This window comes from Etheostoma spectabile, chromosome 12 (genome assembly GCF_008692095.1).
Source record: "Etheostoma spectabile isolate EspeVRDwgs_2016 chromosome 12, UIUC_Espe_1.0, whole genome shotgun sequence".
Classification (NCBI taxonomy): domain Eukaryota; kingdom Metazoa; phylum Chordata; class Actinopteri; order Perciformes; family Percidae; genus Etheostoma; species Etheostoma spectabile.
The window spans coordinates 17720170-17742787 of NC_045744.1; the positions used below are offsets into that span (position 1 = coordinate 17720170).

The 22618-nt window shown below is 42.3% G+C and overlaps 3 protein-coding genes across 4 annotated transcripts in view; all 3 read right to left on the reverse strand.

The window, feature by feature from the left end:
• col6a1 (collagen, type VI, alpha 1) overlaps positions 1 to 10502 on the reverse strand; it is a 23034-nt gene extending 12532 nt beyond the window's left edge. Inside the window, 21 exon segments of the mRNA XM_032530792.1 lie at positions 1937 to 1999; positions 2280 to 2342; positions 2435 to 2470; positions 2562 to 2615; positions 2720 to 2782; positions 2871 to 2893; positions 2896 to 2932; positions 4314 to 4367; positions 4475 to 4519; positions 4661 to 4687; positions 4803 to 4829; positions 5254 to 5298; positions 5456 to 5509; positions 5630 to 5674; positions 5774 to 5794; positions 7081 to 7101; positions 7244 to 7357; positions 8619 to 8778; positions 8872 to 9072; positions 9262 to 9391; positions 10102 to 10502. Of these exon segments, the coding sequence (XP_032386683.1) occupies positions 1937 to 1999; positions 2280 to 2342; positions 2435 to 2470; positions 2562 to 2615; positions 2720 to 2782; positions 2871 to 2893; positions 2896 to 2932; positions 4314 to 4367; positions 4475 to 4519; positions 4661 to 4687; positions 4803 to 4829; positions 5254 to 5298; positions 5456 to 5509; positions 5630 to 5674; positions 5774 to 5794; positions 7081 to 7101; positions 7244 to 7357; positions 8619 to 8778; positions 8872 to 9072; positions 9262 to 9391; positions 10102 to 10186 (1368 nt within the window). The 5' untranslated portion in view covers positions 10187 to 10502.
• Positions 10503 to 12548: 2046 nt separating this feature from the next.
• Positions 12549 to 18236, reverse strand: LOC116699422 (zinc finger protein 345). Its single transcript, XM_032531968.1, has 7 exons — positions 18003 to 18236; positions 16979 to 17181; positions 16776 to 16868; positions 15980 to 16075; positions 15705 to 15815; positions 15477 to 15606; positions 12549 to 15364 (listed from the first exon to the last, which is right to left on the reverse strand). The coding sequence occupies exons 2-7, from the start codon at positions 17126 to 17128 to the stop codon at positions 13488 to 13490; spliced, it is 2457 nt and encodes an 818-aa protein (XP_032387859.1). The 5' UTR covers positions 17129 to 17181; positions 18003 to 18236; the 3' UTR covers positions 12549 to 13487.
• A 542-nt stretch (positions 18237 to 18778) lies between these two features.
• On the reverse strand, positions 18779 to 22618 carry LOC116699516 (zinc finger protein ZFMSA12A). 2 transcript variants are annotated; one of them, XM_032532157.1, is made up of 7 exons: positions 22448 to 22618; positions 21715 to 21917; positions 21248 to 21340; positions 21068 to 21160; positions 20828 to 20938; positions 20586 to 20718; positions 18779 to 20272 (listed from the first exon to the last, which is right to left on the reverse strand). In XM_032532157.1, the coding sequence occupies exons 1-7, from the start codon at positions 22449 to 22451 to the stop codon at positions 18894 to 18896; spliced, it is 2016 nt and encodes a 671-aa protein (XP_032388048.1). In that variant the 5' UTR covers positions 22452 to 22618; the 3' UTR covers positions 18779 to 18893. The 2 variants fall into 2 exon arrangements, with proteins under 2 accessions (XP_032388048.1, XP_032388047.1); XM_032532156.1 differs by having other exon boundaries at positions 22018 to 22616.

Here is a 22618-nt window from a genome sequence, read left to right on the forward strand (position 1 = left end):
TAATAGTGGTCAACTCAATGAGTCAACTGTCCATAGATCTGCTGCTATCATCATGCAGTAAAGCCTCCCATAAGCCTGTTTTGAAATTGAAGTTCAACACAGTTTTTAATATGTTAACGAAGCACTCAACATTTTAGATTAAACACTTGTAGGAAGAGCTAATGTCATCTCAGTGCAGTCCCGGATGAGACTGAGACATGGTCAGCCTAGCTAAGCACCAAGACTGGAAATATGAGCAAAAAGTTAGGTGTTGAAGTTAGCTCTGACAGATGTGTAAATGTACTCCTGCCTAACCTCCAAACATGTCTGGTTATATTAGAAGGAGTTAGCTTTCGAATTAGCTCTATTTCCTGACAAACAGCTGGGTCCAGCTGCTGCATGCAGCACATCAGGCCTGTCCTCACTGTGAAGTCACATATGGAAATAGCAAAGGTTTTAGAGTACTTGGGAACTCTTTTATTTAAACTTGTCTTCAAGGCTATCACTTTGCACCTGTTTACAGTGTCTGGAAAACCAGCCCCATCTAGCTGGATGCACAGAGTTGAAATTAATATTGCTCTTCTCGTTTGACTCGTTAACACAGAAAATGAGAATATTTGCAGAAATGTTCGCATGCTTCTTTATTTTTAAGTTAACACTGACTAAAAACCATTCTAATATGTTACTGTATGCAGCACTATGGCCCGTTTAATGAATGCAAATGATGTGCATCACTTTACTGCATGTAAGGATAGAGCTTTTCCTGAGAGTATGAGGTAGGCCCACCATGTCAGTTATTCCATGTTTTTTGTACTACTCAGTTCTTTACTATTCATTCAGCCCGGATGAGGCGCAGCAGAAAGCACAAAAGAGCCATTGAAAGTTCTGACATCACGAAGGTTACAACAACTGAAGCTTGTAACGTATTATTATTATTACACTGCCTTCTTGAGAAAACCATACTTAGGCTTTGGCTGGGGCAGACGGAGAGAAGAACTGAGTCAGAGGGGAAAGAGTGAGTGCTGATGTTCCTAGGAGGAGTAAAAACTGAGAACGAGAGAGGGGAGACGGAGGAGTGGGCAGCACTCTGGGGCACCAGCCAGATTCTCCTCTGTTTAAGCTTCTGCTCAATGTACTCCTTCTCAACCTTAAGAATGGATGCACATGCACAAGTGCTCACACGTGCGCGCACATGAGGAAACATGCGCAAGTTCTCCGAACTGACTGGAAAAAAAGGGATGCTGCCAGAGAGAAAAGTGGGTGGTTCGTACTTGGGACTGTGTCAGCTCCTGGAACTCTACACAACAGGCTGACAGAAGGATACGTCCCCTTCTAACGCAGAAGGCGTCTCAGACTACTGCAACTCCCTCCTGATTGGCCTGCCTGCATGTGCCATCCGGCCCATGCAGCTCATTCAGGACGCAGCAGCTCAATTTGTCTTCAACCTCCCCAAGCTCTCTCACGCTACAGCGCTCCTCTACTCTCTTCACTGGTTACCAGTAGCTGCCTGCATCACGCCCACTGCGCTCTGCATCAGCCAACCTGCTTGCTGCTCCCTCACAGCGAGGGAGAACTAATCACTCAACAAAGTCCAGGCTGTTTGTTGTCCTGACTCCTAAATGGTGGAATGAGCTACTGACATCAGGATGGCCAAAAGCCTACAAATCTTCCGCCAAGGACTAAAATCACATCTCTTCCAACTGCACCTCAGAAAAAAATATAAACCTAATTCTTGAAGCTGCACTTTCATATGGCTCTTTGTGGTTTTGCTTATTTAAAGCTAATGTACTTGCACTTGTTCTCTGGAGTTTGCACCTTCAGGGTTGGAAGCATTTAATTGGAAGTCACTTTGGATAAAAGCGTCATCTAAATGACATGTAATGTAATGTAATCGTACAGCAGCTTCCGTGTGTGTGTGTCCGCATCTATGCACTGTAAATGTGTGTGACAGTCTTACAGGCTCTCCGTTGGGACCAGATGAGCCCTCCCTCCCCTGCTCTCCTCGGGGTCCTGGCTCCCCCTGGCAAGAAAAAGAACAAATGTATTAAGCTAAAGGCATTAATGGATATAACAATAGACAAGTTTTTTAAACTGAGTTAGATAGTAGTAGTAGGGAGTACATGGGGAATTGCTTCATAAAAACAGTATTTTCTATCGAGGGCAGTGTGGTTGCAGTTGACATAATACAGCCAAACTGAATTTCCCATGAATTTCTAGGGAGGAGGTGCTGCAATCGGACAGACCCTGAAGGACTGGGAATCTACACTGCCTCCCTCCTCCTTATCCTTATCATCACTTACCGGGTCTCCTCTTGGACCTCTGTTTCCACGGGAACCTGACTCGCCCTTCTCTCCAACTTGTCCCTACAAAAGATTTTAAAGATGTTAACATATCATTTTTGGCAACTGTCACACCCAAACACACTCATTTGAAGGTTAATGTTAATACTATTTACTCTCTCGCCGCGACCTCCATCCTGTCCAGGTGGGCCCTGAAACACAAACAAATAGCCGGATATTAGATGAATCGTTAAAGAGCACCAAGATGATGTTACTGCCGTTGTCAGGAGTTTCATTGCTTACATCATCACCGCGCTCTCCTTTGTCCCCGTTGTTTCCGCGAGGGCCCGGCTCACCCTGTCACAACACAGATTATTACACATTTATCATATTTTCTGCTTTGTGTGATACACGTAGGTACAGATCTGTCGCTCATCATCATTCCCTTTGCGCTGATTTACCGGAGGTCCCATTGGGCCATAGTTTCCAGGCCTTCCTGGTTCCCCGTCTCTCCCAGGATCTCCCTGAAACAAGCACACAATGTCTTATTACAGACCACAAAAAATGCTACTTGAAATTTTCAAGAGCCCAAGTGTTTTTTTCATTTCTTACCTTTCCTCCTTTCTGTCCATAAGGCCAGGGTCTCCCTTTGGTCCAGGCTCTCCCTGCTGGCCCTGGAAGCAGAAAACACAGAGCGACAGTCTCAGTGCATGATCACAAGCAGCTGAAGCCACAACATTCAATCATGGAGACCCGCCGCGCGTGTACGCACATGTACGTGTGTGTGTGTGTGTTTGTTTACATTGTGACTATATGGCTTCATTTAAACAATCTGACAGCAGAGAATGTAAACGCAGCAGTGATTAAGAGTGCCCCGGTGTGCCTGCCAGGGGGATTCAGATGCAGGAAGCAATGTTCGTCAGGGCTGTAATGGTAGCGGCATTCCTAAACATGCAACTGTGGCTAATGGATAATCTGTAGTGTAAACTATGTGGCTGAGCCTCAGATAAATATAGAAATAGCCTGTCGGATTGTCTGTAGTTTAAGAGAAGGCACTACAGGTGAATAGGGTAAAGAGTTTTTACTAAAAGATATCAATATGAATCGTCCCGTTGTTTTTGTATTACAAGTTTTCTAAATTACTATGTTTAACTGTGCAAAAGTGGCCTCGGATGTTAACTTTTTGGTAAATTAAAGGTCCCATGGCATGAAAATTCCACTTTATCAGGTTTTTTAACATTAATATGCATTCCTCCAGCTTGCATATGGTCCCTCAGTGGCTAGAAATGGTGATCAACCGAGCCCTGAGTATCCTGCTCTGCATTTGAGAAACTGAAAGCTCAGATGGGCCGATCTGGAATCTTGCCCCTTATGAGGACATAAGGGTCATGGTTACCTCCCCTTTCCCTGCTTTGCCGCCCAGACAATTTGGTCCACCCATGGCAGAGAGACATCATGGCTTTCAAGCGAGCAGAGTGGCAGTTGGCCAAAGCCACACCCCCAGCCTCCAGCCCCCCCCCCCCCCCTCAAAAGCTACAGACTCAGAAATGGCACATACTAAGGAAAGCTCATTGTGGGACTGGCTCTAGTGGCTGTAATTCTGCACCAAGGCTGAATTTTGGGAAAGAGACTTCAGATATGATATTAGGGGACCACTAAGGTCTATATAAAAGCATCCAAAGAGCACCATGTCATGGGAAATCTAAGGAAGCAAATAGACAATGTTTAGTAAAATAAACACTGAAGTGTGCATTTTGGATGTTCACTCTCCAATAGTCTGAAGGAAGACGTGTTCTCTCAAAATTGACTAGTGCATGAAAAAACAATGTTTTTGCCTGTGGTGTCTCGCTTTAAGACACCAAAATAGAAATATACAGAGGGTGTATGTCCTGACACTTCCTGGCAGTTCTCAAACCTGATATCATTGTGTGTGTGCTAACGTCTAGTTGTTGGTTCCCATCTGATTGGGATTCAAAGGGTTTGAAATGTGAGTGAAGACAAGGCCAAAAAGCAAGACTAGTGGGATTATTCTGATATTTGAGATGTGCGACTCACGTCCGATCCGGGAGATCCTTTGCAGCCAGCAAGACCTGGGAAACCCGCTTCACCCTAAAGAGGAAAACCAGAGAATCATATTGCCAAACTTGATCAAATCGACCAAAGAACAGACAGACAACCAGAGTTGTATTGTTTTGATGTTCAGGTCTGTAACTCACCTTGCGGCCATCAATTCCATCCCTTCCACTTTGACCTTTGTCGCCCTGAGATTTAGCAAGAGATAAAAAAGATTGAAAGAGTGAGTGAAAAAGAATAAAAGTGAAAGATGAATAATTTAAGCTTTCAGAGCAATCACAGAGAGGAGAGCAATCCTCTAAAGGTCAAATATGTTAGGAAGAGCTCACCTTGTAGCCTTTGTGTCCTCTGTCACCCTGCAGAAAACACACACAACATTACTTCATGAATAATACAGTACAGTCATCCAGGAAAATGTACTGAATCTGGTTTATGTATACTTTTTGTTTATTTTTTGTGTTCTGTTAATACCTTTTCTCCTTTGCCACCACGGTCTCCCTGGAAACAGAAACAAACACGTCAGAATTATCCTCATTACACACGGCAAAAGGGATCAGTGACAAGGTTGGGGAAGTGTGACCTAGAGTCAGTGATCATCGAAAGCTAAACAACATAGAAAAACAACTACATTCAGGCTCACGTTTGCAAATGTTTCCTCCACCAACCTTCCTGTTACTCGTTTATTTCTTGGTCATAAACATTTATATAAATCTATAAAGGGGGGGTGAGGGCCATCCCACAGAAATGGCTGAGGACAAACCCTCTAACAAAGGAAAAACTGACCTTTTTCTTAATGCTACAATATGAATATGTACAACACTGGGCAAAGGGCTCTATGTGTCTAACCCATTACAAAGTCCAATAAATAAAATAAAATAATACTGTTTTGCCCATATGGACCCATTCCTTAAGTGCACTATACCTTCATTCCACTATAACCAACAGGTCCAGGGTCTCCAACGTTGCCCTGTAACATAAAGATAGAAATATTAGCACATCTGAATGACACTTCCATCAAGCCTGCATGAGAAAATCCAAAGACATGTGATTGTCACACGTCATTTTGCACATCTGTTCCTAAGTTGGGGATGGAGTTGGTGTTGGTGATGGTTGAAGTTACCTACCACGTCACCAACATCTCCTTTTTCTCCTGGCATCCCTGGTCTACCTGTTTCTCCCTGTAGAAAGGCAGAGCAAAAGATAAGTTATGTATGTAAAGTTCTGTGCATTTTGCTGACAACCATCTGTAATGCAACTGAATGCATTGTTTTCCCCCCCTGCATATTATATCATCACACCTTAGCGCCAATGTCTCCTTTTTGTCCTGGATTCCCTCCTGGAGCCTACAGACAAAAAAGTGAAATAGTGAAGTGAAAAAACACTCAAAAACAAAGCCAGAGAAGAATTTATGTTGGCAATAAGACAAAAAATGGCATACTTACATTGCATTCGTAAGAGCAACACTGGGGGGCAAAAGAAAAGAAAGATTATCAACACCTTAAAGAAGGAAAAGTGTATCTTTGTCTCTGTATATACAATTATTGGCGATCCTCGACGAGTCTAAAAAGGACTCATGACCCCATCAAATCACGCTTGTCTCTCCCTCATTACTACCACTGAGGTGCCCTTGAGCAAGACCCTTAATCTCAAAAACCGCTGCAGTGGAGCTGCTCAGTGGCCAGCAGATCAGACTGTGGTTGTACTGGGCAGCTTCCAAGTATGAATGTGTGCAACTGTGTGAATGTGATCAGGGCGTTGTTGAACCTTCCCTGAATAAATAAAGGTGACCAAAAAAAACATGGTATGTCCTTATCTTTTCTGGTCTGATCACTTGTCAGATGACCGTAGGGCTGGGCAATATGTCCAATATTTAAGATATAACTGCAGTGATTTTGTTTGAAATAGAAAAGTGAATATCACTGCAGTCTCAGTTTGCTTCCTGTAGTGGCCCTGCTTGACCCCTCCTCGTTTCCGGAGTATGAATTCAATTCATTGCCATTTCAACACATTATATTGCCCCTTTCCGCTCTTAAAAACAGACAAAAATCACGCAAAAGTAACAGATGTACTGTATGTGTATATGTAACATATGTAATATGTAACATAATAGCAGCAAAACAAGTTATCACATTTATTCAATCAAACATATAGTCTCTTGTTTTGAAAGAGCCTTTTGCTTTGTGTTTATAACTACATTTAAAGTGCTTGAAGGGCTAATGCTTGCTTAACTAATACTACTACGAGTGTTTGTGCGTCATTGTTTAAGTATCGAACAGCTTCCGGACATGTGCTATTCCTGATGTAAGACGTCCTACATCTCAAATCTGGAATCTCCTTCCGAAGGAAGAGAGAGCTAGCAGGGTGAGAAGAGTCAGCAATCACCTTCTGCGTCTTGCGTCTTATATATCTGGCATATGTGGAGGAGACACAGGGAAGGTCACGGCCAATGATGGACACTGTGCATACAACTATTTCCAGCTGTCCCTTCTCAAGGGTGATTTTGTTGCCATACCACACTTGCACTACATAAACAAGTCTAGTAGCTAAAATGAAGCAAGTGTTGTTTCGAGAAATTTGGTTTGTAAACATTTTAAGCCACGGCACTTTAGCCAATTTACAAAAAAAAAAATTAATTCAAGTTGCTTCAGCCGAACTCATAAACAATTCTGCTGTTGGGATGCATTAGTTAAAAAATAGAATAATTAATAAAACAAAAAACATATCATGTAGCTGAAAATGTACATCTTACCGCATCCTTTGTCTCGTTCGTCTGAAAACAAGGAACAAAACAAAGACAGTTAGTTCAAAATCCAAATGTTGAATTCTGTTTTGCAGAGGAGGAGAGGAGAGGAGAGGAGAGGAGAGGAGAGGAGAGGAGAGGAGAGGAGAGGAGAGGAGAGGATGATACATACGATCATATTGATGATGGTTCGAATGGTTTTTAACTTGGTGGATCTGGACTCGTCTGCAGCAGTAAAGTTCTGTCTGTAGGACGGGTCTGTGGCAATGACTGACAGCCTGGTGTCCTGGTGAGACACGAGATACAAACATCATCATCACATGGCTTAAAGTAGCACCTACTACAACGGCATGACTGAGCACCAAAAGATTATTTCTATGACATTATCATAGGATTCAAATTAGCTTCTGCAAATATTGTTACTAATGCTTCTGCTATTATACATTACCTATTAGATTTTATTGACAGTTAGAGTTCCCTGTAGAACATCAAAAAACCTGCTAAAGGCTTGTTAAATCCATCGTCCAGTGACTAGATTTAAATTCACCCTCATCACATTGAAATTTAAGTCATACATAAAAAAATGACTCTTGTCTCTTGGAAGAAATCCACACAAACATCTGGCAATGCATGTTTTAAAATACTGTATGACCTGCAGAATGTTGCAAGCGTATTCTTATACCGTCTTTAACTTCACCTCACTTACTCAACCTCACTTTACTTTATCTTCCCTTCACTCCCCTTTAATGAAATCATGGACAGTCTGTTGGAGGGTTAGGACTTGGTTTTAGAGTTAATGTTAGAGTTAGTTTAAGGTTAAAAGATAATTTCTTTGTAAAGATGCATTCCAAATTTCAGCTAAAGCTAAGGCTGTATGTTGCATCATAAGTTTGAGTTAGCTAGATCAAGTTGTATTTTCCAAAGATATGGTGTTTTTAGTATACAATTCCATATTGTTTACAAAATTTGCTTCTGAACAAGGACTCTGGATTTGGTCCCCCATAACTTACTTACTTACGAGTCGCAATAGGAAAGGATCACTTCACAGCTAGTAGGGACAGAGACCAATGACTTTTTCAGTGTTGATTGAACATGGCTAGTACGTAAGTAAGGACATAATGAAACATAATGAAAAAATGTTCTGTCAAACCTCAAGTAATTCTCTGATTAACATGCATGACAAAACATATATAAATATTTTTTGAGCAAGTTATCTCCAACACTGTGATAACCTGGATTATCCAGACTGTGGATAATGATCAAAACCCATTTATATTAATAAACTGACTGAGAAAATAGATTTTACTCGACCGGCCTTCAACCCTTTATTCTTTTAAATTTAGGGTGAGGGTCCTTACCAGTATTTAAGTACAAGTAAGTGGTGTGTGTGTGTGGTGTGTGTGTGTGTGTGTGTGTGTGTGTGTGTGTGTGTGTGTTGCTAAATCCTGATTGGTGCACGAAAGTAGAGCCCCGCTCCTTTACAACACGTGAGACGAGGTCAGATTAAAACATAAATGTGTGTGTGTGTGTGTGTGTGTGTGTGTTACCTCTTGGTCAGGTGAGATGGCAACGGCGAACACTTTAACTCTGTGCTGCTTGGCTTCATTAGCAGCCTCCTGCACACCTCCACAAGGCTCTTTGTAACCAGTAATAGGATGTCCATCAGTCACTACCACGATGTACTTGTTGTCGTGGTAGTGGGAGCCACTGCATACAGGCAGACACACAAACACACACTCGGAAATATATCACTCATCTCATTACTTAATCTGATGAAGTGTATGTGTGTGTTATTATTACCTGGAGAGCAGCTCAGCAAGGCCCCTCTTGATGGCACAGTCAGTATATGTGCCCTTGCCAATGTAGTCGATGCCTTTGATGTCGGCCTTCAGGGCCTGGCGATCAGTCCTCATGTCACTCAGATGTCGTACAAGTTTGACTTCGTCACTGTAGTGCAGTGCTCCTGAGTTCCACGTCAGGGTGCGGTCACACCGGTGCTGCCTGGATAAATAGGTGTTCAGTGGGATGAGGTTAAATACAACTAAGTACAGTTACTCAAGTACTGCACTTAGTTACAGGTTGAGGTCACTGTACTTGTAAGTTCTGTAAGTAAAATTGTAGGACTTTCACTTGTGTGTGTGTGTGTGTGTGGTGTGTGTGTGTGTGTGTGTGTGTGTGTGTGCATCTTACATTTCCTTCAGTTCATCTATGAAGGTAATGGTGAAATTTTTAAGCTGGTCAATATAATATTCGGGAGGTTTCTGTCTGAGGGCGACACTCTCAGATGTATCCAGTACAAAGAAAAGGTCAACCGGACAGTCTGGTCACAAAACAAAACAAAGATTGCGGTCAGCAAATATCATCTATTTAACAAGCATTTATGAAACAGTAAATCCAAAATGCGGTTAGGATCAGACAAGAGATGTCAGGACAGGTATCACTACCGCAGCACTGGAGGCCTACACTGGGCCAAAATGATGCTGCTTGGAGCACCCTGCGTCACATAGGGTGTCATGGGGCTGATCTGCCTGATCTACCTAGATAGACAGGTGCAGGCCTGTAGTGACTTCCTGCACCCATAACATGGCTGCATATACATCTGGATTCTCACTGTTGCACAGCACCGTGGCAGAGAAGCCGGCCTAAGGCGCAATCACTTGCTCTGGTTCTTTATCACTCTGGAATCCACAACACTGGTAGATATTAGCCTCCATAACATCCAACTTTTACTACCCAAGCCAATTAGAACAACCAAACAAATGCCTGTTCAAGTTGGGCTAGGCTACTGTCACCATCTTATCTCACTTTCAGTTGTTATTGCATCCGTGCGGCTGGTTTGTTAAGCTTGGTAAGACTTCGGGAAGTGTGCAACCCAAAGTTAAAATCTGGACTAGCTCTGGCAGCAAGCATCGCTTCAGTATATGACAAGTCACATTCAAACACAGAAAGACCACTTCACATGCTACATAGTGCTATAAACAACACATACTCGGGCATTCTTTAAAAGTACATGTTTTTTTGCAAACTTACCCGCAAAAATGTTTCTTTGGGTTGGCGTTTGCGCTCCAGCCAGAAAAACGCACAGCAGCGCGAGGAGAGCTCTAAGAGTCTCCATTGTTAAACTGCGAAAAAACTAACAAGGAAATAACACACAAAACCCGCAAAAAACAAACACCGAACCACTCCGTCCCCAAGCTCGGTACCTTTAAACCGATTGGGCAAACTTTTGGTGATCCAGCGCTCCGCCGCAGTTTGTCCGAAGCGAGACAGAGAGCGCAGATGAGGACCAGAGCGCGCAGTGAGGGGGGGGAGGAGAAGGAGGAGGATAGAGTTCACGCGCTTACTCTGGGGACGATTAGTAGGAATAGGCTAGGACGCACACGAGCCAAAGGTTTACAGAGAACTTTAGATTTGCCTGCTTCCTTATAAGGTCTACAGGGACACGGGTATACAGACATAAATAAATAAATAAAAAACGCTGTCTGTGAAGGAGGTTCCAATGTGCACGGATTTAGTGTTTTCTTTTCAGGAAAGAGAGTGCATCTAGAAACTGATTGTGTTTTAATGACTTCAGAACATGTTATAATGAGAAATCAGAGAAAGCTTTGCAGCTTTGCTTTTCACTCATACAGGTAGGCCCATATGACACCTAATGGCCTACATGCCATGTAGCAAAGCAAGATGCGAAAAGATGCACACTGGAGTCATTTCATCAAACTTAATGAAAAGCAGCTGACACATCTTGGAAGCCTTTTGTACTGAATAAAAAATCTCTCATCTCTGTGGAAGCCGGGGGGGGGGTTGAATACATCTGGTTCAGTTTGGCGTCCAGACCTGACCTGAACATAAAAGCGGGGGTGTGTGTATGGGGTGGGGGTGGGGGTGGGGGGGTCCTCGGAAGCAGAAAGAGAAACAGTGCCATCTAGTGCTACAGGTGTGCAGGTCACCACCATGGAAGAAGGCAGAGCTGTGTAGGCGTGTGCTGTTCTTTTGGCACGGTGTTGATGTGGGTAGATGTTGCACGGTTGATGTGGACATGTATACGCGCGTGCGTTGGCGCGCGTGTTCAAACTGTGGGACTGTAGGGAAGGTCTGGCCCGGACTCAGATTTTCCACTGAGATCACTGTTTCAGGGAGGAAAAGTTGTGAGGAGAAGCAGTGAGAGAGTGAAGGAAAAGAAAGAAGGGAGCAAATGAGGGACGAGGAGAGAGGGGGGACATCTGGTAACGATCTGTGTTTATTAGCAAGCTCTCATAGTAAATCTGTTGGATTTTTGGCAGCTGTGGGTGTGTGTATAAATTGATGCAAATTGAAGCATGCATTTCGAGATGTCTCAATACCAGGCTTCATCATGAAAACCATTACTTTCTTGAGAAATTCATAAGCATTTAGGAATGTTTACAGTTTTCACAGCCTTGAAACTGGCAGGTGGGAATGAGATCAATGAATTATCTCATTAGGAAAACGCTTGGGTATGTACTCAAAAGGGTCAAAATAAAGCCCCATGGCATGTAAGTAGAAACTACATCCTTCCTGAAGCCGAGTAGTTCTGTATAATGTCTTGGGCACTGTCTCATGGCAGACCGGATGAAGCACGAGTTTCCACAGGATCCCGATGTTCAGTGGTGAAGATGAGTAGCATTTCTGAGTCAGAGAGGAAGAAGGAATAGTGCTGAGTACAACCAGTGTCTTCAGCCTGACATTTCTGTGTGGTTTTTAACATCTTGCAACATTTAACACCCCCCCCGCATTCATCTTTGGCGTTGATCTCCCTGTGGATGGCAAACATTGTGGTTAGTTTTAGAGAATATGATTCAAAAGCTACTATGCATAAGTGAGCATGGAACAAGGGAGAAATGTGGGTAAAAAAAAAACAGCTTCCGTCATCCAGCAAAAACATGAAAGTCAGTGCAGCGCACATGGAAGAGATGAAACACAATGTGGAAGACTTCATCTGCCCGAGATCGAAGTTAATGGTACTGGGAACAACCATGGTCCACATCAGACTTTACCGTTTGCTAAACTAGGCTTAGGTGGCGCCATGCACAAACAACAAGTGAGGAATTTATTTTGTTATGGTTGAAACTGCTTCAGATACTACTAGGCGCCAGTCAACACATCAGGAAATTGCAGGCTGATCAAGATTCTGACCCACGCCAAATGAAAGTAATGACAGGAAATGGGCAAGAATCCCTCCTGTTGCACTAGTCCATTACCAAGCTCTACTCAGCTAAGAGAGTTTTGACGGCTGTAAAGCAAAGAATACTTGATACATTCTGTTACTAATTTCATTACCTGTGGTCACCAATGACCACCACTGCCTGGAAATGCATGAAGAGCAAGGGTGAAATGGTTTCAGGTCACCTACTGCCATCTAGTGAACCCTTTTGTTATAATTAAATCTAACTTCTAGTACTGTACACACTTTTTCTAAGAACTCAAATGTTTTTAAATAAATTAAATCAACATGCACAAGGTATAACCAACGTAATTTAATTTGTAATTCACAAACTTTGCAAACCATAGTGAGGGATTTAAAAAGGCCTACAGGAATAAAGTTATGTCATCACTTTAACTTTAGCACTCTCAAAATATTGTCTTTCGGCATATTTACAGAAAGCCAGCATTTTCATTTTTATTAATATTGAGGCCTTTCCAAAAATATAATTTCACCAACCTTACAGCTTCTGATCATACAGTATCTCACCCAAATACTATCCAGAATAGCATCCAAACATATTCATGCATAAGAAACTGATGCAAGAAAAAAAAGCTCAATGAAAAGGCTTGTGGGGAATGAGGGAAAGGAACGAGCTTGTGCAGATGTTAAAGAAAGGGTTTGGCATTTTGTAAACATTTACCTCCTTGCTGAGTTAGATGAAAAGATTGATATTAATCTCATATCTTTCCGTTGAATATGAAACGACAGCTATCAAAGCTCAATAATTGGCATGTTATAGCTTTTTTTTTTAACTGTACAAAACTAACTGGTTTAATACGTGCCAGGACTTTTCTTTGATAGGCACATTTCACATACCTTTTGACAGAGCCAGGCTACCCGTTTCGCCCTCCCTTTAGTCTTTGTGCTAAACTAAGCTAAGCGTCTCCTGGTTCCAGCTTAATAATGAACGATAAGACTTTATCAATCTTCTCATCTAAGGATCGGCCACAAAGCGATTAAGTACATTTCCCAAAATGTCAAAGTATTCCTTTAAATGTCCTTGACAACTGGCTAATGTGACTACATTTACTTTACAGTAAAGAGGAAGGTTTTCATCTCAATTTCAACAGCAACTGTACAGCATCTTTCTATATTTCTTCATGTATTGCTTGGTTTAGTTGGTCCATCGCAACTTCAAAACGCAGTGTGTCAGTACATGTGTAAAATGTTCTGCTCGTTTGCTTTCAAGACGGACTCAGTTCATGTTTGAGTGGCTTTTCAGGTGCCTCCTCAGGTGATTCAGACAGGTGTAGGTCTTGGGACAGATCTGGCAGTGGTATGGTCTCACCCCTGAGTGGTTCAGCATGTGCTGCTTCAGCACACTGCCATCTGAGAAGGCTTTCCCACACTGGGAGCACACATATGGCCGCTCTCCTGTATGCACGCGCATATGAACCGTCACCTTGTGTGCCATTGTAAAACCTTTGCCACACACTGTGCACTTGAATGGCCTTTCTCCTGTGTGGGTGAGCCTGTGGGTGCGCATTGCACCCATCTGGGAGAAAGCCTTACCACAATCTGGGCAAACATGCGGCTTCTCGCCGGTGTGAACCCTGGTGTGACTCCTCAGTCCTCCTGCTGTGGAGAAACACTGGGAGCAGTGAGTGCACTGGTAAGGTCGCTCTCCTGTGTGAGTACGCATGTGCTGCTTCAAGTCGTAGCGGTTTCTGAAGCCGCGGCCACAGACGAGACAGCTCTCTGGTCGGTCGTCGCTGTGGCGCAGCTCATGGTTGGCCAGGCATTTTTCTGACAGGAAGCACTTACCACATTCCTGACACTGATAGGGCTTCTCGTGGTCCACTCTCTGATGGTACTTAAGCTCGCTGATGCCTGGGAAAGTCTCATCACAGTATCTGCACCTGAAGCGATGGTTGGGGCTGTAGGGAAGCTGGTGTTCACTCAACTGATGGTTCCTCAGCATGTGGGCCATCTTGAACGTCTTTCCACAATGAGAACACTCGTATTTTGTTAACAGCTGGACACACTGATGTCTGACCCGCTCGTGTAGAGACCTGAACTGACACCCACACTTGGTGCAAATGTGGGAAGCATTTTTACACTTTCTCTTCCTGTGCCTGGAGAGGTGAGCTTCGGTACGGAAGGCTTTACCACACTGAGAGCATTTGTAAGGCTTCACTGCAGTATGGAACCTCTGGTGCTCGAGGAATTCAAAACGATACTTAAAGCTCCTTCCACACAGTGGACAATTATGCGTGACTCGTCCTCGTGGGTAGACAGCTTTGACAGATGTCTTCCTAGAGGACATAGATGCGGAGGAAGTCCGATAAGCGGAGCCACTCTTCCTATGTTTACCTCCACTCATTAATTTGACGGTCTCCATGTCACCAACCTCTTCATGTCGTTGTTGATGTTTGGTCAGACACTTGGAGGAGATAAAGCTTTTTCCACACTGCTTACACTGATAAGGTTTGTCATGATCTACCTGCTGATGATACTTTAAGTCACCAATTCCTGGAAAACCTACCCCACAATGACTGCACTTGAAGAGGCGGCTTTGAACATGAGTTAGCAGGTGTTCTTTTAAGCTGTTAGACTTTTGAAAACTCTTTCCACAGTGCCCACAGTCATAGTTACGGCCCCGTTTTGGGCAGTGGTGTCTGAATTTGTCTAGTGAGGTTGGAAAACTGTTCCCGCATTTAATGCAAAGATACGCTGCATTTTTGCATTTCCGTAGCCTGTGGCCGGCCAGCAGAGTGGCTGTCCTGAAAGCTCTCCCACACTCAGAGCAGTTGTAAGGCTGTAGCCCACTGTGGACTCTCTGATGTTCGATGAGGACAGAGTGATGCTTGAAGCATTTGTCACACTCGGGACATTTATGCATCCCTGACTGCTGTCTCCTGCGAGGAGATGATGAGATATCAGTCCTTTTTGGCAATTCAGAAAAGTCAGTTGAGGTGGAAGGGTTTGTAGACAGTTCTTCATCGAACATGACAATCTGAGGAACGTCGTTATTTTCGTCGTCACAAGCACTCGGGTGGGAAGCGATGGCCACTTCCAGCGATGGAGGAAGAGACAGAGAGGGAATGAGAAGATCATCTGACTGAAACGGAGCTGCAGAGAAAATGTGAGAAGAAAAAGTGTTAATACACCGCCTCCCTCTTCTTTCACCATTACACTATCTGATGACTAGTACATAGCAACAGTGAAAAAGTTCTGCACATACCAACACTACTCTTAGCCAATTTCCCGTGGCACTGTTTGCTTTGGAGAAGAAATCTGAGGTCTTCTCCATTTGAGACACACTGCATGTACTCTTCTAGGACAGAGGGGGCAGCACTGATCCAGGATGCGGTCTATACAGGAGAAGCACACAAAAAAAAACTTTCACGTTAAAAAAGGTCTCCTTATTTATTGAATGAATTTTCTAATCTTTCAGAAATCCTCTTTGCACCTGTTTGAAATCGGGTATTGGCAGCAGCTCCTCAAGTCTGGTGAAGAATTCACAAACCAGAGTCTCCAGTGCTGTGTCAAAGTCAGGGCCATACTCCACTGGAAACACATTCTGTCAGATAGAAGAAAAATCAACTGCAACCAGACACCTTCTGCAAATAAATATCCTTTTACTTTCTTACATTTTGTTCTATTAATATGTTATAAAGAAATAGACTCATATGATTTGTTTTGGCAGATCATGTTATTTGGGGGACCATATACAGTTGATTTTACCTTGAGGAAGTGTTCTCGACCATCAGTGTCTTCAATGAGGCCTTGCACCAGCTTCATGAAGTTCGCCTCTGGTGCCTCAATTACAGGATCATTGGTCTGGGTTACAAAACCAAACAGCATAGTCAGATGATTAGAGACAAATTAAATGTAAAGAAAATATAAACTAACCAATTAGGGGGAACATTATTTTCATCTCTGATCTGTTGATTATTTTCTTGTTTAATCATAAGTGTTTTATCAATAAAAAGTCAATGAAACATGCACATCATTTCCCAGAGCCCGGGACGATGTTTACAAATTGTTTGTTTTGGACCATACCTTCAGAAATCTATCACTTTTTGACATCCCTCCTTTCATTTTTTCCAAGGTTAAGGATTTCTGTGTTAGAAGAACCTTTCCAATGATGATTCTTTCCAATGATGGGAAGAAGATACCTGTGTCTTTAGATGGGTCGCCTTTGAGGGCCTGTCTCCTAAATGGTTGGTCATTCTGGTTAATCAAACCCCATTCTAATAATCTCTCATGTAAGAAAACATTTGTTCAAATTGAAAGGGAAGAGAAAGTGATTGATTTCTCATAAAATGTCCCTTTTGTCCCAATCAAAAACTCGATTAAATCAAATTTACTATCATATAAAAAAAGTGAACCCTGATATTTGAGAGGTTGGAACCAGTCAATGTATTTGTATTTTTGCTTTAAAATGTAGTCAAGCAATTAATCAAATATCAAAATAGTAGATCTTTTGGTGCTCATTTAACGTATTAGTTGACTACAACCTATCAATAAAAACACTCACCTCCTCAAGGCAAGAAGATCGTATTCGGTTGAGGTGACTCTCAACGGCCTTGAGATCTTCAGGGTGTTCGGAGCGCAACAGCTCAAGAGTTGTCTGGGGGAAATTTAATTCACGATTTTAATGTTACCATGATACCCTTTTGTTGAGTCTCTTATCGCAGAGCTCTTATGATATACATGATTGATCCATTTTAAAACACTTACCCTTGCTCTCAGGCCCAGTGAGAGCAGTCTCCCTTCTCTTTTACTCATCAGTTCAGGAACTGCATCTGTTACCATAGACACAAAATCCTCCAGTTTCCCATAGTGCTTTATGTTCCGCTGGCGTACCACTTCCCACATCACTGCTGACATCAGCCGAAGTGGTGGGACCAGGAGAGCCAGTGAGGACAGGGGGACACTGAATTCTTCAAAGAGAGAACAGATTGGGTCACATATACTCAGAGGTCACTTCTAATGTTAAATCTGTTATGACTATGAAGAAGATGCAATATTGGATGTAATGTTAAATGCAAATCATTCACACTATTTTATTTTGGTACGTATAGCTAAGTATCTAGGCACTTATTTTAAGCACAAAGGGGAAGAGACTTCATTGTTAATTGTAGACTGGAAATGCATTTCCTAATCAGTACAGCATCTCAGTTAAATTCCGTGCAGCCACAGTATCCATTCCTTGATGCAAGCTAGTTAAATAACTTAACCACACATGCAATAAATTGCCCACCCACTCTTTGTGTGTACTTTTGTTAAGTTATTTTAAATGTAAATAAAAACGGGGTTTTTTACACTACCTTACACCCCCCTCGGGGCAAAATGGCAATGACTAACGTTATATGCCTAACAAAAAATTTTTTAGTGCTGCTGTGTTAGCATAAGTTAGTATTTAGAAATTTAAAAAATTTTAGCTGGTTTGCTAAAATAGCATTAAAAAAGACCCAACCCGGGGTTACGTTTTAAAAACATAAACAAACAGACCGTATAAAACGTATTAACACGAGACATCGTTTTCCATTTTTTGACCAAGGCAAACGTTAACCTAGTTAACGTTTCCCAAATAGCCCCAAGGCCGCAGATTTTCCTGGTAAAACCGGCTTATTATTGGGAAAAACAATCTGTTTCCCGTGATTTGCGGGCCTATACAGCCTCGGATAATCATTAGCTTTGCTTTTGGTAGCCGCTAAACATATATAACAGTTCGGCCCACTTTACAAGCCCCAAAACATACCCCCGGGCGTTCATTTTGGAATTTTTTAATAAGTTGGGAAAAAAATCATTTCAATGGACATTTTTATATTCGGTTTTGCGGCTATTACGATCGGGGCTCAGGCGCCAATTTTTCCTGAACACTTGTTCATTCTGGGGAGCGTTGGCCCACTCGGTGTCAGTATCTAACAGCGAGGTTTTTTGCTTTTCGGGGGAAACCGGAAAAAGGGGAAATTTCCCAAATTTACCCCTGCTGTCAAAAAAAGGAATGCACCCCCTCTCCGGCATCAAAAACTAAACTTTAAAAAAGTTAAATTAAAACCTTTGTTTTTTTAAAACCCCCGTATTTGTAATTTCTCAAAATCATAAACATGTAAGGTGATGAGGTTTGAAGACATATATATTTGTAAAATCTATGTTTAAAATTAAGATGTAATTTAAATGATTATAATTTCTGCTTGGAATAGAATCTAGAAAACCCCCTTTCAGGATATCAGGAGCTTTATATCTTAGTGTATTACTTGATATTACTTGACAAACATGATATGGATTTGTGCAAGATCCCTGTAAGATGTTTCATGAATGTCAGACAAATTCTGCTGTTAGAAGCAAATGCATTGGGCAATGTATTGTTTGTTGTGTGTTTTCTTAGGGACTCTTAACATATGGTTTAGGGCTTCAGAAAACAAAAGTAATGCATTTACAGTAGATGTCATTGTAGAAGGTACAATGACAACGATCTGACAATGCAGAATAAGGAATCTGTCAGTAAAAACAAGAACCTTTGCAACAAAGTCCTTACAAGACGGGGTGAGTTTATTACAAAGTGCATGCTGTCAACATCGCAATCAATACAGGTTAGTTGCATTGCTACAACATCAATTTGATAAAATTACAATGGTAATCAATGGAATTAGACAGTCTGGTTTTTCACTACACTGTGAGTTTTCAAGTGTCTCCTCAGGTGATTGTGGCATGTGTAAGCCTTTTCACACAAATGACAAGCGTAGGGTCGCACCCCCGTGTGGTTCATGGTATGTTTTTTCAATTCGCCACCACGTGAAAAACCTTTCCCACATTCAGAACAGATGTAAGGGCGCTCTCCAGTGTGAATACGCATATGGATTGTCAATTTGCTTGCCATGGTGAATCCCTTCTCACATACAGTGCACTTGTAAGGTTTTTCCCCTGTGTGAGTGCGTCTATGTATCTGCAACTCGCCGGCTGAAACAAAACCCTTGCCGCAGTCAGAGCACAGATACGGTTTCTCTCCAGTGTGGGTCCTTATGTGTACGTTCAGGTTTCCTGACGCAGAAAAACGTTTTCCACAGTATGTGCACTGAAATGGCCTCTCGCCTGTGTGACTGCGCATGTGCAGACTAAGGTCATGTTTGTTCTTAAAAGCTTTGCCGCAACGCACGCAGATCTGTGTTCTCCGTTGCCTGTGGCGCAGCTCGTGTGCTGTCAAACTGGCAGCAGAGCTGAAAAACTTCCCGCACTGCATGCATTGATTGGACACCTCAGGAGGATGGATCTTCTGGTGGGATTTCAGCTCTCTCATACTGGAGTACACTTTCTCGCACTGTCTGCATGTGAAGTTATGGTTCTGGGTGTGAGACAGCTCATGCTTACTTAGCAAGTGCATTTTCTTAAAGCTTTTTCCGCAATGAGCACAGTCAAACTTCTGGACACTATGACCACACCGGTGTCCTAATTTGTCCTGTATTGATTGAAAGCTATTCCCACATTTGATGCAAATATAAGCGGCTTTTGCGCACTGTAACCGCCTGTGAGTTGACATGTCAGAGGTCCTTCTAAAAGCCTTTCCGCATTGAGAGCACTTGAAAGGGTTTTCTCCGGTGTGAAGCCTCTGATGCTCCAAGAGTTTATAGCGGTAAATGAAGCACTTTCCACACTGAGAGCATTTGTGTGCAACTCTCTGCTGTGGAGGGCCAATCTTAGAGCTGGACAATACAGAACTCTCAGTAGATGTAGAGGGCACCCGACAGGTGTCTGAACCTCCGTCTTCATACTCCTCCACAACATCAGGAATGCTGAATTTCGCTCCTGTTTGTTTGGCAAGGCTGCTGTCCAGAATGTTTGTTTCCTCCTCAGATGGCCATCTCACATCCTGTATCGCCATGTCTTCTACGTCCTGAGGAGAAATCCCCTCAGATTCTCTTGGGTTTTCAAATGTTTGTGTGTGAGATTCTACATCTTTGGTGTTGGCCTCTCGCAGTGAAGGAGGGAGAGATAATGATGAGAAGAGCTGCTGCTCTGAGATAGAGGGCACTGTTTAAAACGATAAAAAAAGAAAAAAGTGATTACTCCAACAAAAAAAGTCATTACCAAATAATCTGTTGATTTTTCAATTTACTGATAAACAATTTAGTCTATAAATGTCAGCAAATAGCAAACAATGTCAATCACAAGATTTAAAATTGGTTGTTTTTTTTCTGATTTGATGACCTGGAACCAGTAAATGTTTGTCATTTTTGCTTGAGAAATCACTCTAATGAATGGATCACCAGTTTGTTGACAGATGGTTTCAGCACCAAAATGAACATAATAAAACTCGGCTGGTATCCCAGGCACACTGACTTACAACGGGTATCAATCTTGACCATTTTACCACGGTGGGACTTGCTTCTGAGAAGTACTTTGAGGTCATCTGCTTTGGATACACACTGCATGTACTCTTCCAGCACAGAGGGTGTGTCACTGATCCACACTGCGGTCTTTATCAAACATACAAAAGTATTATTTTGATGGACTGGAACCAGACAATCAATCTCAGGAAATTATTTGTAAATTGTCAGTTTTTATGGCACAAGTTGTTTTCTCTACCTGCTTAAAGTCTGGTATAAGCAGCAACTCTTCCAGTTTGGTAAATAACTCACAAACCAGTGTCTCCAGAGCCATATCAAAGTCAGGCCCATACTCCACAGGAAACACATTCTGTGAAGTGAAATATTTCAACCCAAAGCATGGATATAAAAGCTCATGTTAATGCATCATTGTCAAATGATCAAACAAACTGCTCTTTTTCATGTCAAAAGTGATGGTGAGGCGAAAGCAGAGACACACCTTGAGGTAGTGCTCTCTCCCTTTTGGGTCCTCCAGGAGTCTTTGAACAAGCCTGACAAAGTTGGCTTCAAGATCTTCATTACCTGAATGAACCTGAAAAGTAAAATATACACACCTAAAATAAGCAGAACGCTTCTTAAACAGATAACATTTAATACCCATGATTAAAAAATCACACACCTGTTTTGAGCTAGATGCCAGGAGGCTATTCAATCGTGTTTTAACACATGTGAGGTCCTCTGACTGGTCAGAACTTAAAATCTGTAATGTCATCTGTAAAATCCATAAGGCAGGAGTCACTGACAAATAAGACAACTCAAGAATCCCCCTGTGTAGCTACAAACACCACAGTGAAGAACTGCAAACAATGAAATATGTGTGCAATAACAATAAAGTTGATTCTAATCCAAAGAATAGCCATATTACCTAATATAATCCTTGTGAGAAGATGGCAAAAACAGCATTTCCACAATCAGACAAATTTTAGCATAAAATAGGTTTGACATGAGATCAAATATTCTGATAGATAGATAGATAGATAGATAGATATTTATTGATCCCAAAAAAATGGGAAAATTACAAAAATGGGAAATTACAGTGTTAGTCCAACTGTATAGTGTGATGTATAGTCCAACTGGATCCTTTACCCTTGCTCTTAAGCCCAGAGTGAGCAGTGTCATCTGTCTGTTCGTCAAGATGTCAGGGATGGCTTCAGCTACCAAGGACACAAACGCCTCCACATTCCCATAATGCATGATGTTCCTCAGATGAACCACCTTCCACATCACAGCCGTCATCACCCGCAGGGGTGGAACCAGGAGCCTCAGCGAGGACAGGGGCAGGGGACCCTCTGCCAGGGGGAGGAGGACGTAACTGTAGCATTATTATTCTTGCTTGAGAATTCTGCACTTGAAATATTCAGTCACAGCAGAAACATAAAGCCTCTATACCATAATGTACAGACTCCCCATGATGAGGTGATACAACACTGGCTCCTTTCAGAAGACAGGTCATACTATCACACTTACAAAAAAATGGCAACAAAGTGGCCTGTTCATCTCTTTTGTACATATTTATACTATCAGGCAGCAGCAGTCATATAAACTACTGTCACATAGGGAAAAACAATAGCAAAGACTGCATCAGACAACTCATGACAACTGTTTAAAGCAATGCTAAATAAATATACGGTAGTAACGTTATGACTTTACTGGTATCTCCTCTTCGCGTCACGTCTATCTAAAATACCTCCAGGAACATTAGGACGTATTATTCGTTAGGTTAGTAACATTAGGAAGTAACGTTGGTTGGTCTTAGTTGTAAGAAGGAAACCTAACTGCGTCAAAGACGATTTAACTTCAGCAAAATACAAAACGTTACCCATTTTATTCCCCCGAAGAGCTAGCCTATAATAGTTGAAATGGCACAGAAGAATCTTTCTTAAATTACTATAAGAAAGTCCTTGCAGTGAAAAAGAGCTTCTTGCTGCTTTTCTCTAAGCGCCGCTGACAGTTAAAGACACATCGACGCTCAGGCTGAACACTACTTCCT

Coding starts and splice junctions, on each gene's coding strand:
- LOC116699422 (XM_032531968.1), bottom strand. CDS start 17,128: ATGTCAGCAGTGATGTGGGAAGTGGTACGCCAGCGGAACATAAAGCAC. Junction 16,869..16,978: donor CACTGGGCCTGAGAGCAAGG/GTAAGTGTTTTA, acceptor AATTTCCCCCAG/ACAACTCTTGAGCTGTTGCG. Junction 16,076..16,775: donor GATCTTCTTGCCTTGAGGAG/GTGAGTGTTTTT, acceptor TTTGTAACCCAG/ACCAATGATCCTGTAATTGA.
- LOC116699516 (XM_032532156.1), bottom strand. CDS start 22,138: ATGTACAAAAGAGATGAACAGGCCACTTTGTTGCCATTTTTTTGTAAG. Junction 21,341..21,714: donor CTCTGGGCTTAAGAGCAAGG/GTAAAGGATCCA, acceptor TGGATTTTACAG/ATGACATTACAGATTTTAAG. Junction 20,719..20,827: donor TTATACCAGACTTTAAGCAG/GTAGAGAAAACA, acceptor TGTTTGATAAAG/ACCGCAGTGTGGATCAGTGA.